At 41.8% G+C, this 16,672-nt stretch overlaps 1 protein-coding gene across 2 annotated transcripts in view; it reads left to right on the top strand.

Moving 5' to 3' along the window:
• trim44 (tripartite motif containing 44) overlaps positions 1 to 16,672 on the top strand; it is a 126,620-nt gene that overhangs the window by 29,403 nt on the left and 80,545 nt on the right. For both annotated transcript variants that reach the window (XM_041197408.1, XM_041197409.1), the window contains exons 3-4: positions 1,130 to 1,369; positions 2,169 to 2,188. In XM_041197408.1, the coding sequence (XP_041053342.1) occupies positions 1,130 to 1,369; positions 2,169 to 2,188 (260 nt within the window). The remainder of the gene's footprint in view (positions 1 to 1,129; positions 1,370 to 2,168; positions 2,189 to 16,672) is intronic.

The following is a 16,672-nucleotide window of genomic DNA, read 5'->3' as shown; positions in this document are numbered from 1 at the left end:
ATGGTAAGCAATTCAGGAAACAATGTTAGATAATACACCAGTGTTGGACATTCAATAAGGTGTTTCACGAGTGTGAGAGAACCATGTAACAGTTGTGATACATGGGGCTATATTTTTGAATGAACAAAACTACCTTAATATATTAAGTCATTAAGTCTATTTATTAGATGATTTAAAACCCAATAATAACCTCACCCTCTTTAATTGATAACTGGAAATTGGATACAGTTTTATTTTTCAACTACCATCAAGTCAGAGACAAGCTAACACAGAATATAACCAGAATCAGTCACTAAACCCCAACATTGCTGGCACCTATTGGAGTGAGTAGATGTAAAGAGGAAGCTCTCCTTCGGTGATTCTATTGTCATAGCCGGTTACCTATTGCTGCTCCTTATCAAATGGATTGAGGAAATCCCCAATCCTTTTGATGCTGTTGGTGATAATCTCAATGTTCTCCCTGTTGGCTGAGTCCTGGTGTATCCCTCTCTCTCTACCAGATCACCCTGCCCCGCCATATCTAAAGCACAAAGATGACCCCTAACCCAGCCCAGCTTTAATCGCTGCGCTGATTGGCTTTGCATTGCCTCGAGTAAATTGAACAGCCAGACTGTCCACATCTAACCCAAAAGTGCAGATTAAGCAAGATTAATGGTCAGGAGCATAGCAGATTGAGGCGATGGATAAAATGGTTATTTCCAGTGACCCCTTTAAAAACCTAAGGGGCCACGGACTCTCCGTTGAGAGCTCCTATGATACAGCACATCCCTATTACTTCAGTGTAATATTGTCTATTGTAACACAACCCTCACTTAATCCAATATTGTCTGATATAACACAACCCTCATTCAGTGCAATATTGTTTGATATAGCAAACCGCTTATTCACTCATAACATCTGGTATCGCACCCCAGTCAATGTAGTTTCATCTGAGGTAGCATGTCCCTTATTCCATGTAATACTGGCTTGATTTAGAATATCATTCATTTTGTGACGGCCCTTATTCACTGCACATTGTCAGATATTCTACAACCTTCCCCTATTACAATACTCTCTGATATATTGTATCCTTACTCATTGCCACACTGCCTATCTCATGTGCTTTCTCACTGACCCTTTATTGCTGCAGGTAACTCAGGGACAGATGGAGGACTGCATTAAGCAGGAATTTGCTAAAATGAGGCAGCTGGTGACCGAGGAAGAGCGCAAGGCCCTTCACCTCGTGGACCTGCAGGAGGCAGTAGCTACGGCGCATGTAGCTGAGCTGATCGCTGAGATTAATGTCACCATGGAGAAGCTTACAGAGGAGATGCAGGAGATCACAAGGCAGCTGGATGCCTTCAACCAGTTGGCTCTGCTGAAACCAAAGGTAAGTGATGCCCGCTCATCTAACTGTAGCTATGTGTGCAAAGACTGAATGAGCAAAACCTGTAAGGATGGCGCTGACTACTCTTTTTGGAATTAAAGCTCCCACTCCATACCAATTGCGCCATACCAGCACCGACAGTAGCACCAACTGCTGCTCAGGTAAAAGACCAGATAGAAAATCTGGATTGACACCTCAGCCTCTGTTAACACTAGAAAGAAATCATAATTAGTATTTTAGAATTACACAGTTGCTGAAATAATTGTTTTTGTATTTTGAACATCCTGGCTGCCAGTTAGAATTTCTTGAAGTCCATTGATCTATCATACATTTATTGAAATCCTACCAATTCTGACTTCCTTGTTTTGCTGGAATGGTGTGTGTTAAACACTTGCTAACCACCCGTGATTGCTGCTCATCTCGGATGCAGGTATTGAGCTTAGTTGTTGCTAGGTCCCACAGAAAGCTGGAATGACCAATGCGCTTGAATCTGTGTGCCGAAGGACTTGTGCTTGTCTCGAAGGATGATGATGATGATTATTATTATTATATCAGCATTTCATTAAATTGGGTACAGATCACAAGGGGGTGAAATAGGTCAATGACTGTTGCGCAAAATAAGCTCAAATCGAAATGGCAGCCATTTTACACCAATCCTGATTTTAATACTGTACAAATGCAAGTCATTTTTTCCAACAGATGGGTAGCACAAAGTCTCATTTGTAAACTTATAGAACAGCATTCAATGTGATTGTAGTCAGTCAGGTGACTCAGACTGATTCTTTGTATTGTTTCTTTGCAGGTTATTGAAGCTAAACCCAGGTACAGTGATTCAAGTGGTCCTCGGTTTTAATGTCGTAACATTTTACTGTGTGTAACAAGAAGCACAATCACCTAGACCTCTGATTCCCACACCTGGCTACTCTGTTATACAGAGACTGACATGGTCACTGTGTGTTTTATAAAGACTGACACGGTCACTGTGTGTTACACAGAGACTGACGTGGTCACAGAGTGTTCTATAAAGACTGACATGATCACTGTGTGTTATACAGGGACTGACATGGTCACGGTGTGTTCTATAAAGACTGACATGATCACTGTGTGTTATACAGGGACTGACATGGTCACTTTGTGTTACACATGGACTGATACGGTCACTGTGTGTTATAGAGGGACTGATATGGTCACTGTGTGTTATACAGAGACTGACACAAACATTGTGTGTTATACAGGGATTGACATGGTCGCTAATATGCAGGGACTGACATGGTCACTGTGTTATACAGGGACTACACGGTCACCGTGTGTTATACAGGGACTACACAGTCACAGGGTGTTATACAGGGACTACATGGTCACTGTGTGTTATGCAGGGACTGACAGTCACTGTGTGCTCTACAGGGAATAACACGGTCACTGTGTATTGTATAGGGAATGACACGATCACTGCGTGCTATACAGGGAATGACATAGTCACTGCATGTTAAACAGGGACTACACGGTCACTGCATGTTAAACAGGGACCACACGGTCATTGTGTATTTTACAGGGACTGACACGGTCACTGCGAGTTATACAGGGAATAACATGGTCACTGTGTGTTATACAGGGAATGACACAAACATTGTGTGTTATACAGGGATTGACATGGTCGCTATTATGCAGGGACTGACATGGTCACTGTATTATACAGGGACTACACGGTCACCGTGTGTTATACGGGGACTACACGGTCACTGCGTGTTATACAGGGACTACACGGTCACTGTGTGTTATACAGGGAATGACACGGTCACTGAGTGTTATACAGGGAATGACATAGTCACTGCATGTTAAACAGGGATTACACGGTCACTGCATGTTAAACAGGGACCACATGGTCACTGTGTGTTATACAGGGACTGACATGGTCACTGTGTTATACAGGAAATAACACGGTCACTGTGTGTTATACAGGGAATGACACAAACATTGTGTGTTATACAGGGATTGACATGGTCGCTATTATGCAGGGACTGACATGGTCACTGTATTATACAGGGACTACACGGTCACCGTGTGTTATACGGGGACTACACGGTCACTGCGTGTTATACAGGGACTACACGGTCACTGTGTGTTATACAGGGACTGACACAGTCACTGTGTGTTCTACAGGGAATAACACGGTCACTGTGTATTGTATAGGGAATGACATGATCACTGCGTGCTATACAGGGAATGACATAGTCACTGCATGTTAAACAGGGACTACACGGTCATTGCATGTTAAACAGAGACCACACGGTCACTGTGTGTTATACAGGGAATGACACGGTCACTGTGTTATACAGGGACTAACACGGTCACTGCGTGTTATACAGGGAATGACACGGTCATTGTGTGTTATACAGGGAATGACACAGTCACTGTGTGTTATACAAGGAATGACACGGTCACTGCGTGTTACACAGGGACCACACGGTCACTGTGTGTTATACAGGGAATGACACGGTCACTGCGTGTTACACAGGGAATACGCGGTCAGTGCATGTTATACAGGGACTGACATGGTCACTGCGTGTTACACAGGGACTACACGGTCACTGAGTGTTATACAGGGAATGACACAGTCACTGTGTGTTCTACAGGGAATAACACGGTCACTGTGTATTGTATAGGGAATGACATGATCACTGCGTGCTATACAGGGAATGACATAGTCACTGCATGTTAAACAGGGACTACACGGTCATTGCATGTTAAACAGGGACCACATGGTCACTGTGTGTTATACAAGGAATGAAACGGTCACTGCGTGTTATACGGGGAATAACATGGTCACTGTATGTTATATAGGGATTGACACGGTCACTGCGTGTTACACAGGGACTACACGGTCACTGTGTGTTATACAGGGAATGACACGGTCACTGCGTGTTATGCAGGGACTACGCGGTCAGTGCGTGTTATACAGGGACTGACATGGTCACTGCGTGTTACACAGGGACTACACGGTCACTGTGTGTTATACAGGGAATGACACGGTCACTGAGTGTTATACAGGGAATGACATAGTCACTGCATGTTAAACAGGGATTACACGGTCACTGCATGTTAAACAGGGACCACACGGTCACTGTGTGTTATACAGGGACTGACATGGTCACTGTGTTATACAGGAAATAACACGGTCACTGTGTGTTATACAGGGAATGACACAAACATTGTGTGTTATACAGGGATTGACATGGTCGCTATTATGCAGGGACTGACATGGTCACTGTGTTATACAGGGACTACACGGTCACCGTGTGTTATACAGAGACTACACGGCCACTGCGTGTTATACAGGGAATGACACGGTCACTGCATGTTCAACAGGGACTACACGGTCACTGCATGTTAAGCAGGGACTACACGGTCACTGAGTGTTATACATTGAATGACATAGTCACTGCATGTTAAACAGGGACCACACGGTCACTGTGTGTTATACAGGGACTGACACGGTCACTGTGTTATACAGGGAATGACACGGAGACTGTGTGTTCTACAGGGAATGACACGGTCACTGCGAGTTATACAGGGAATAACACGGTCGCTTGGACTTATACAGGGAATAGCACGGTCACTGCGTATTATACAGGGAATGACACGGTCACTGCGTATTATACAGGGAATGACACGGTCACTGCGTGTTATACAGGGAATGACACGGTCACTGTGTTATACAGGGAATGACACGGTCACTGGGTGTTATACAGGGAATGACACGGTCACTGTGTGTTATACAGGGAATGACACGGTTACTGTGTGTTATGCAGGGACTACGCGGTCAGTGCGTGTTATACAGGGACTGACATGGTCACTGCGTGTTACACAGGGACTACACGGTCACTGTGCGTTATACAGGGAATGACACGGTCACTGAGTGTTATACAGGGAATGACATAGTCACTGCATGTTAAACAGGGATTACACGGTCACTGCATGTTAAACAGGGACCACATGGTCACTGTGTGTTATACAGGGACTGACATGGTCACTGTGTTATACAGGAAATAACACGGTCACTGTGTGTTATACAGGGAATGACACAAACATTGTGTGTTATACAGGGATTGACATGGTCGCTATTATGCAGGGACTGACATGGTCACTGTGTTATACAGGGACTACACGGTCACCGTGTGTTATACAGAGACTACACGGCCACTGTGTGTTATACAGGGAATGACACGGTCACTGCATGTTCAACAGGGACTACACGGTCACTGCATGTTAAGCAGGGACTACACGGTCACTGAGTGTTATACATTGAATGACATAGTCACTGCATGTTAAACAGGGACCACACGGTCACTATGTGTTATACAGGGACTGACACGGTCACTGTGTTATACAGGGAATGACACGGAGACTGTGTGTTCTACAGGGAATGACACGGTCACTGCGAGTTATACAGGGAATAACACGGTCGCTTGGACTTATACAGGGAATAGCACGGTCACTGCGTATTATACAGGGAATGACACGGTCACTGCGTATTATACAGGGAATGACACGGTCACTGCGTGTTATACAGGGAATGACACGGTCACTGTGTGTTATGCAGGGAATAACATGGTCACTGTGTGTTATACAGGGAGTAACATGGTCACTTTGTGGTTTACAGGGAATGACATGGTCATTGTGTGTTAAACAGGGAATAACACGGTCACTTAGTGTTATACATGGACTGACACCGTCACTGTGTTATACAGGGAATAACACAGTCGTTGTGTGTTATAAAGGGAATAACACCGTTACTGTGTGTTATACAGAGACTACACAGTCACTGCGTGTTATACAGGGAATAACACGGTTATTGTATTATACAGGGAATGACATGGTCACTGCATGGTGTACAGGGAATAACACTGTCATTGCGTGTTAAACAGGGACTGACATGGTCACTGCATGTCAAACGGACTGACACGGTCACTTGATTTTAAACAGGGACTGGCATGGTTACTCTGGGGGTATATCTAACCCACAAAATGGGGCGGTTTTGGGTCAGGTGGAAAGTGAAAAATTATATAAATTCCAAATGTGCTACAAACTCTCCTATTTCTGGTTTAAATGGAGGTGGATCTTGTGGGGACTGGTCACTAATCGATTATTTAAACCTTTTAATGAGGCTACTTGCCTTCCTTCTATTTTTTACCTGTGTTTGCTCTTTGACATTCAGTGAGGTCCGGATTTTTGAGAGTCCCGCTCTTTTTCTTTATGGGAACATATTTGTTCTGGCTCATCTTTACCTCCCCTCGCCTTCAATGCCTCCCACTGCTCGACACTGATTTATTTTCGAGAAGCAGTTTCCAGTCCACTTTTGCCAAATCACATCTCTGCTTAATAAAATTGAACTTTTCCAATATTAGAAAGTTTATTCTTGGTCTGTCCTTGCCCTTTTGCATAATAACTCTAAATCTAACTGAATTATGGAAATGCTCTTATAATCCTTTCATCTGCCCAGATTCATTCCCAAAAATGAAGTCCAGAACTTCCCATTTTCTCTTCTACGCAACAAGATCATAAGAGTAGGAACAGGTGTAGGCCATTTGGCCCATCAAGCCTGCTCAGCCATTCAGTAAAATTATGGCTGACCTGATTGTGGCCTTAGCTCCGCTTGCCTGCCTCCCATAACCCTTGAGCCCCTAATTATCAGAAATCTATCTAATTCAGCCTTGAACATATTCAATAGCCAATCCTCCACAACTCTCTCTGGAAGAGAATTCCAAAGATTAATGGCCCTCTGAGAAAAGAAATTCCTCCTCATCTCTGTTTTAAATGGGAGACCTCTTATTTTGAAACTGTGGCCCCTAGTTCTAGATTCGCCCAAGAAACATCCTCAGCAGCATACTGGCTAAAAAAGGTTTTCCTTGCATTTTAAGAATTCTGTGTTCTCTATACCTTTCATACTGATTTTATCCCAGTTAATATTAAAGTAGTTGAAAAATCCTTACTATATCACTGCCCTATTGTTTCTGAACTTCTCCCTAATTCATCTACATAAATCTTTGCTCTTCTATCTCCCTCTTCTATACCATACTTCCAGCGTATGATTGTCTCTGTTTTATTCTTTAGTTCAGCTCGTAGCTTCATTTGATGATCTTTCTAGTATTTCATCCCTCCACGCATGTGGCTGTTTCTTTAAACAATATAGTAAACCCTCCCTCTGTCATCTGAAAACCTTGTAACCAGGGGAAGAATTTTCCTGTCGGTGAGCGGGCACCACTTGCCAACTCGTAAAATGATGCATGGTGACATCAGGCTGGCATACCAATGTCACCGCGTGTCATTTAGATTGTCAGTTGTGTGCACGCCTGCCGAACTGTCAAAGACCTATTAAGGCCATTAACAAAGTAATTAAAGCTGTTAAGAATGCTGCCAGTCCAACCTTAACCTTCACACTTTTCATGAAACCTCATCCACAGGCTAGATGAAGTTTCATGAAGGGTTTATTAATTACATAAAATTTTTTGAAAAAATTAACGGACATGTCCCAGCTCAAGTGACAGCTTCACATGAGGGGACATGTCCTTAAATTTTTTTTTACCTTTATTCCATTTTTCAAAACTTAAACTAATCTGTGCCTCAGGGAGATTTCTATGCTCTTTCTCGTGAATGTGCGAACCAGTGAGAAATTGCCGAATGTGCAATTCAGGGAATCCGCCCCCCCCCCCCCCACCGCCTGCACAGGGAGCGCTCAGCGCTTCCGAGTGTGCGTCACTCTGGCGGGCTTTAATTGGCCTGCCCACGTAAAATGGCGGCGTGGACCTGATCGAGGGCGCCAATCGGGTTCGCGTTTGCTCCTGCCCACCCCCACACAACCCCCCCCGACAGGGGAAATTTCTGCCCCAGGAATATTTAGCTGCTATTCCTACCCTTCTTTCAGCCATTGTTCAATTATAACTATGCTTTCATACTTCCAAGTGTCTATCTCTGCCCTGAACGTATCTGTCTTATTCACTAGACTGCTTGCATTGAAGTATATATCACTAATCACGAAACAATTCCTTGGTTGTCTATTTTCTAGCCTTTATTTTCTCTACCTTTCATACCCACTAATTTTCTAATTTTACTAATGTTTAATTATTGGGCCTGTGTCTTACAATGATCATGTGAGTCTCAATATATGTTCAATAGAGACAGACATGGGCACTAATATTTATGTATAAGCTGTTTGAACCCCTTGATTAGATTCCTGTAACCGCCTCAGAGTATTTTGCAAAGTTCTTGTATTAATTTGGAATATCACTATGTTCTTACCTAGCTGTGGCAATGTTGCTCTCTCGAGAGGTTTGAAAGGGTTTGCAAATGTTTATGCCTTTCTGATCTTATTCTTTCCCAAAAGGAGCCTGAGCTCTTATTGCTAAAAATTCCTCATTTTCAGATGACAAATATTCCACTTTAGTTTTCCCTTGGCTCTCACTTACCAAAATATAATCATCATGAACATCAGAGCATTTGTGTTTTCCAGAATACTCCAGGGAAGGCTGCCTCACATTGTACTAGCATCTAGCGTGTTTTCATTTCCTCCTGTTCTCGTGAAAGCTTGCAATTATTGTTGTCTGTGATTTCATCTTTCTTTGACTGGGATCTGTCCCAAATTTCAGAGATTTCCACAATGATGTTGGGTTACGTGGAACACTGGGATTTAAAGACGAAATCAACTGTATATTTTAAGTGCAGTGTGTTCTTAAAGCAAGACTAACTTTATTAGCCAGCTTCATTCAGAGAAACCATTTCATTCAGAGAAACCATTTTCATATGCCAAATATAAGTACAGACAATGATGGGTGGGACAGCGTTTGTTGTAAGATGATCTCCAGCAACAGATACAACTAGCATTAAAGCTTATTTTAAGTTTAGCAAGTTATGGTTGATGTGGTTGAGCTCTGTTCAAGGATTATGTGAGTGTGGCCTACACTATACCTTTAATCAGAGAGTGCTAAAGGTTGCACCTTGGGCTGCTTTGCTTTTTTTTAAGCCTCTGCAGCACTTTGGGATATTATTCTCAGTTAACAGCACAAGCTATTGCTGTGGTAAATACACAGCAGCTGTGAGCACCTCACACTTGCAGTGTGCTGTTCAACTTGGGAGTATAGTTGTGTTTGTCATACATAGTGCAATTTTTATGCCTCTCTTATATATACAATATATGTGTACATTTTAAATTTATGTATTGCAATTCCTCATACTTCTCTCAGTATTCATTATATGTGTGCATATACTGCAATTTCTCATACCTCTCTCAGGTATACAGCATATGTGTGCATTTTATTTACATGTAGAGTGAGCCTCATGCCTCCAATGGGTAGACAGTAATAGTAACACTGATTAAAAGTGTTGGATTAGCTGATACAGTGAATATGAGCAGTTACCTATATTGAAGCTTAGTTTGAGAAGAATGCATCACAAATCAATACCTCATGACTGAAAAATGCCAGGATAAATGGAAGACTATTCTACAAAGAATTGAAGCAGATGTAGGAAGACAGTTCACTGCTGCATGAACATCCCAAGCAGGAACAAACGCCAAGTGGCAAGTAAACAAAACCATAAAAAAGGGAGACGAAGCACCGGGGTTAATTTCTGGAGGAATCGAATTTCAAAAGAAGGGAAATAGTGTTAAACTAGTAGAGAACCTAGGTCAGGCCTCAGAGAGTACTATGCACAATTCTAGTCTCCATATTATAAAAAACACTGGAGAATAAATACATTTATATGTATAGAAGCTCTGGAGAAAATGCAAAGAAAAACTGCAATTATGATACCAGAATACAACTATCAGGTTAGATTGAACAGACTGCACCTCTTCTTCGGGAAAGTGAAAACTAAGTGATGACCTGATAGAGTCTTTAAAATTATGAAGGGGTTCGACAGGGTGGACATAGAGAAATTGGTCCCACTTATAGGCAAACCCGAATCTTGGGTCAATAATTACATGATAGTCATTAATTTATTGAGTGAAGAATTTAGAAGAAACTTCTGTACCTCGAGAGTGGTTAGAATGTGGAACTTCACAGAATCACAGAATCTCACAGTGCAGAAGAGACCCTTTGGCCCATCGAGTCTGCACCAACACGTGAGAAACACCTGACCTACCTGCCTAATCCCATTTACCAGCACTTGGCCCATAGCCTTGAATGTTATGAAGTGCCAAGTACTCATCCAGGTACTTTTTAAAGGATTTGAGGCAACCTGCCTCCACCACCCTCCAAGGCAGCGCATTCCAGACCGTCACCACCCTCTGGGTAAAAAAGTTTTTCCTCACATCCCCCCTAAATCTCCTGCCCCTCACCTTGAACTTATGTCCCCTTGTGACTGACCCTTCAACTAAGGGGAACAGCTGCTCCCTATCCACCCTGTTCATGCCCCTCATAACCTTGTACACCTCGATCAGGTCGCCCCTCAGTCTTCTCTACTCCAATGAAAACAGCCCAAGTCTATCCAATCTCTCTTCATAACTTAAATGTTCTATCCCAGGCAACATCCTGGTGATATAACTTGCTATAACATGGAATAATTAAGGTGAATAGCATAGATACATTTAAGAGAAAGCTACCTTAATACATGAGGGAGGAAGGAATAGAAGGATAATTTGATCAGGTTAGCTGCAGAGAAGTGGGAGAAAGCTTTATGGAGCACAAACACCAGCATAACCAGTTGGGCTGAATGACCTGTGTCTGTGCTTTAAAATTTAATGTAGTTCAATGACTTGCCTCTTGCTGCATCCTCACAGCATTATTTCGCAATGTGCAGCAACATCTGGCCTTTCAAGTTCGTGGCGTACGTGCTGCTTGGTAGGAATTGTAATGCTGCCTGCTTGGTGCATGGCCCTGCTGTATTTCTAGCTGTGCCATTGCTCCCTGTCCAGTTGTGTGCAGGGCATAAAGTATATTAGGGGGAGGCAGTGGCGTAGTGGTAATGCAGATGATGGAATTTGAATTCAATAAATATAAATATAAATTAAAAGTCTAATGATGACCATTGTTGATTGTTATAAAAACCTATCTGGTTCACTAATGAAGGAAATCTGCTGTCCTCACCCCTGACATGTGATTCCAGACCCACAGAAATGTGATTGGCTCTTAAAAATGCCCTCTGAACAAGGGCAATTAGGGATGGGCAATAAATGCTGGCCTAACCAGCGATTCCCACATCCCATGAATGAATTTTAAAAAATACGTTCACAGACTTTCCCACTTTTATAATGATAAAGTAATGAGGTGGAAAATCCATGTTTTATATGGATTAGCTGTTGGCTGATCTGACAAATGGGGAGAAAGTAGCATGACTGCACGTATGCATGTTCTTCTGTCTCATCCATTAGTGCCTCGCCATGTCCTTATAGTTCCAATATTGGTGGAGCCCCAGTGTCCTCAGTTGAAAGGTTTGTTTAAAGGGCTTTGTTGTGTGGCTGCTAATCCCCAACAGATACTGTTGACCCTAACAAAAACAGAATTACCTGGAAAAACTCAGCAGGTCTGGCAGCATCGGCGGAGAAGAAAAGAGTTGACGTTTCGAGTCCTCATGACCCTTCAACAGAACTGTTCTGTTGAAGGGTCATGAGGACTCGAAACATCAACTCTTTTCTTCTCCGCCGATGCTGCCAGACCTGCTGAGATTTTCCAGGTAATTCTGTTTTTGTTTTGGATTTCCAGCATCCACAGTTTTTTGTTTTTATTACTGTTGACCCTGGTTCTGTGAAAACGACATGAGTGGAATTATCTCTGGGGTCAAGGTTCATGGAATTGCATTGATTTTCCTATACTTGTGTCAGCTGTGGCTCTGTGAAGGTTATGGATTCAAGCCCCACTCCAGAGAAATGAGCACAAAACCTAGGCTGACACCGCAGTGCAATACTGAGGAATAGCTGAACTGTCAGAGGCGGCATCTTTAGGATGAGGTATTAAACTAGTTCCTAAATGCCTGCTTAGGAGGACATAAAAGATCCCATGCCATTATTTCATAGAAAAGCAGGGGAGTTGGTCTCGGTGCTCTGAGCAATATTTATCCCTCAACCAGCATCACCAAAACTAATGATCTGGTCATTATTTCATTGTCATTTATGGGAACTAGCTGTGTGCAGATTGACTGTAAAACTTTAGAATACAAGGCTCATCACTATTGAGGGTGATAATAGTGGACAGACATTTGGCACATTGATAGAACATTCTTTGTTCACTGTTCAATGGAGGTGGTAATCCATTTAATATAATGGGCAAAGGAACATCTGTCGAATGCATTCAGCATTCAGCGGTTTTATTGTCAATAGTAATTTCTGGCCTATTTGTTCTCTTAGCTCTGTCAAAAATATTTTTTTTGGAGTGGAAATGAAAAATCATCGCACGCTGCAGCCATTAAAACAGCCTGGCGTGTGTGAAAAGATAGCTTGGAAGAATCGGCCGAATTTTAGGCTCTCTGGGGATGTGACTGCTTACAGTCTGAGGTTTACAATCTGTTATATACTTATTCAATATGAACATCTCTCATTTCCCAGGGGAGCATCTAGTATAAGGAATAAAATAAGTGAATTAAAAGGGCAAATTCAACTTAAGAGTATGAGGTAGTGGCTGTAACTGAAAGCTGGTTACAAACTGGGCATGACTGGGAAATAAATATTCCAAGTTATTAGGTCTTTGTCTAGGCAGGGAAATTGGAAAAGAAGGGGAAGTGACATTATTGACAAGAGACGCTATTACAGATATCAGTAAGGGATAACAGGCAGTAGAAACTCTCTGGGTAAAATTGACGAAAAGAAATAGATGCAAGACTTTGATAAGAGATGTCCAACAGTCTTCCAGATAGTAGAGATGAAGCAACAGAATACATTAATACGGAGTTTGGAGAAGCTTGTTGCAAAAAGCGATGGAAGACTTCAATTTTCATACAGACTGGGGAAAGCAGAGCATCTCGACTTCCAAAGACTGCAAATTTCTTGAGTGTTTCAGAGGGAGTTTTCTGGAACAATAAGTCCTTGAGCTAACAAGCAAGCAGGCTTAATGTTGAGTAAGGAGCCAAAATCCAACAGTTAGGGAACTTCTAGCTAATAGTGATGATAAGATGATTGAATTAAATATTAAGTTTATTAAGGAGAAGGATGAGTCATAAACCAAAATGTCAAAGGTGGGTAAGGATAACCTTGGAAGGCTGAGACAGGGATTGACTACAGTGAACTTGGAAGAACTATTAATGGATAAAATTGATGATGAGTAATGGGAGGTATTGAAGAAAGATATTCAAAATAATACAAGAACTGTACATACCTCCAAAAAGCAAGATCCCTGCTTGTATAATAAGCAACAATGGTAAACAAAGCAAGTGATAGATAATGTGAAACTTAAGTAAAATGATTATATGAATGCAAAGAACAGGAGAGATCTGGAGGACAAAGAGAAATATAAAGAACAGCAAAGAAATACAAAGAAAGTAGTTGGAGCTGTAGAAAGGGAATCAGAGAAAAAACTTGCAAGGGATATCAAGAATAGCACCCAGTGTTTTTACAAGTTTATTAATTAAAAGTAGCTGACGAACAGTGATGTGGGCCGCTTAATAATAGCTGATATTGTTATTGGAAATTAGGAAACGTCACACTTTTAAAAATTCTTGTTATCCATCTAAATTCCCTGGGAAGGTAGTTACAAACCCCCTTAAACTGCTGCTGTGAAATAACTACTTCTGTATAGCTCTTCACAGTAAAGGGTATCACAGATTTCCAGAGATATGAGGAAAACTAAGATCAAATCAAGCAGAGGAACTTACTAGATTCAATATCAGTAAAATATTGGTAAAGGAGGAAATTATGAGACTGATGATTGACAACTCTTCAGGAACTAATGGTTTCCACATCCAGAAGTAGGTGAGGAAATTGCAGATAGTTTAGTCATGATCACCCAAAATTCTCTCGATTCAGGAATTCTCTCGATTCTTGGATTGAAAAATTGCCAATGACGCTCCATTATCTAAGAATAGGAGAGAGAAAACAGGAAATTATCGACCTATTAGTGTCACGTCAGTTCTGGGAAAATTACTAGAATCTGTTATTAAGGGCAGAGTGACTGAACACTTGGAAAGAATGAGCCAGCATGGAATTGTAAAGGTTAAGTCATGTCTAACAACAGTTGGTTTTTTTGAGGAAGTAACTAACATGGTAGATAAGGGAATGTCTTTGGATGTTATTAATATGAACGTTCAGAAGGCATTCACTGAGATTCCACACTAGTGATGGTTGGCTAAGATGAAGACATTTGGAATTGGAGACAATCTACGTGACATGGATATGGAATGGGTTAGAAGGTAGAAGTCAGACAGCAGGATATGTACTCCAATTGGCAGGATGTATCTACCAATGTCCTCCAGCAATCTGTACTGCAGCACTATATTTTTCAGTCACTTAGGTGAAGTAATAGAAAGCTGTATATCCACATTTTATGATGGTATTAAGTTGGTTGGCAGTGTAAATACTGTAAGTAAAAGGAGAAAGTTGCAATGGTGTATTGATAGATTGAGTGAGTGAGAAAAGTGGTGACAGATGGAGTTCAATGTGGAGAAGTATGAGTCTTCCGATTTGATCTTAAGAAAGATAGATCAGAGTATTTTCTAAATGGTGAGAAGCTAGGAATTATGGAAGATCAGAGAGATTTAGTGGCCCATGTACATAAATCACTGAAGCTAGTGAACAGGTCATTCATTCTTTCATGTGTGCTCTGCCCAAAGTCAGGTCCTGGACTCATTGTCTGCTGATTCTTTATTCTGAGCTGTTTCCTTGCCAGTTTTTGTCAATATTGGTTTGCCATTGCCTTCTGCTCTCAGGAGCAGGGCAAGGTGGCAAGTCCCAAATCCACTTCAGCCAGAACGGGAATTGAATCTGCACTGTTGATATTATTCTGAACCACAAGCTAGCTATCTAGCCAACTGAGCTAACTGGCCCCCTTGTGAACAGGTGCAGAAAATAATTTTAAAAGCTAATGGAATGGTGGCCTTCATTTCAAGGGGGCTGGAAACAATGGATGTATGTTATTCTGCAGTTGTACAAGGCTCTAGTTAGACAGCATCTGGAATACTTTATTCAGACCTGGGCACCAGATCTTGGGAAACATCTTGTTAGGGATACATCACACATTCAACAGAATTATGTCAAGGTTTAAAGAGTTAAATTAGAAGGATAGGTTAGAAAAACTTGCCTTATATTCCTTCAAGTTTGGAAGGTTGTAGGGTGATCTAATATAGATGTTTAAAGTGACTAAATTGATTGTGCAGACCCAGCTGTAAAATATTTCTTCTGAAGGATTACAGAGCAAATAGCACATAATCTTACAATTTTTTAACTTTTTGTTCATGGGACATGGGTGTCACTGGCTAGGCCAGCATTTATTGCCCATCCCTAAAGCCCTTGTACAGAGGGCATTTTTAAGAGTCAACCATATTGCTGTGGGTCTGGAGTCACATGTAGGCCAGATCAGGTAGGGACAGCAGATTTCCTTCCCTAAAGGACATTAGTGAACCAGATGGGTTTTTATGACAATCAGCAATGGTTTCATGGTTGTCATTAGACTTTTAATTCCAGATATTTATTGAATTCAAATTCTGCCATCTGCCATGGTGGAATTTTAACCTGGGTCCCCAGAGCATTACCCTGGGTCTCTAGATTACCAGTCCAATGAAAGTACCACTATGCCACCACCTCCCCCACCAGCCATTTAGGAGTAAAATCAGAAAGCACATTTTCATATATTTTCATTGGGCCAATTAAACTTTCAAGTCAGATCAATTAATTTTTGTTCTGTAAGGGCATCATGAGATATGGAGCAATGGCAGGTATAAGAATTTGAGATGCAGTTCAGCTATGATCTGATTGAACAAGCTGAAGGGGCTAAATGGCCTGCTCCTCCTGATCCCATGTTTGCTACTTTAATCTGGATGGGCTCTTTTTGAATCGTAACAAAGGGACTTCAACTTTGAGTACATAAACTGAAAACACAGCCAGGCGCTGCACCTTGCCTACAAATAGGTCAGCTGTCTTCATTGTACATTACTGTCATAAAATTCTAAATAGGACAGCTTGGTGTAATTTTTTACAGGCTGTGTATGCTGCCAGCACTGTGCATGCGCAGTCATACTGTTTTACTTCACTCTGTTATGTCATTGTGAGCGACAGAGTAGGCAGTTGCTAGGAGCAAAGATGGCGCTGCTCAAATCATCACCGCCGAGTTTTCGGCAGCTTGGTATATCATATTGGCTTTTTTTTCTTTATTTTTGGACTCTTTATATTGG

Source organism: Carcharodon carcharias, chromosome 10 (genome assembly GCF_017639515.1).
Source record: "Carcharodon carcharias isolate sCarCar2 chromosome 10, sCarCar2.pri, whole genome shotgun sequence".
Lineage (NCBI taxonomy): Eukaryota > Metazoa > Chordata > Chondrichthyes > Lamniformes > Lamnidae > Carcharodon > Carcharodon carcharias.
This window is presented reverse-complemented; position numbering and strand designations above follow the sequence as displayed.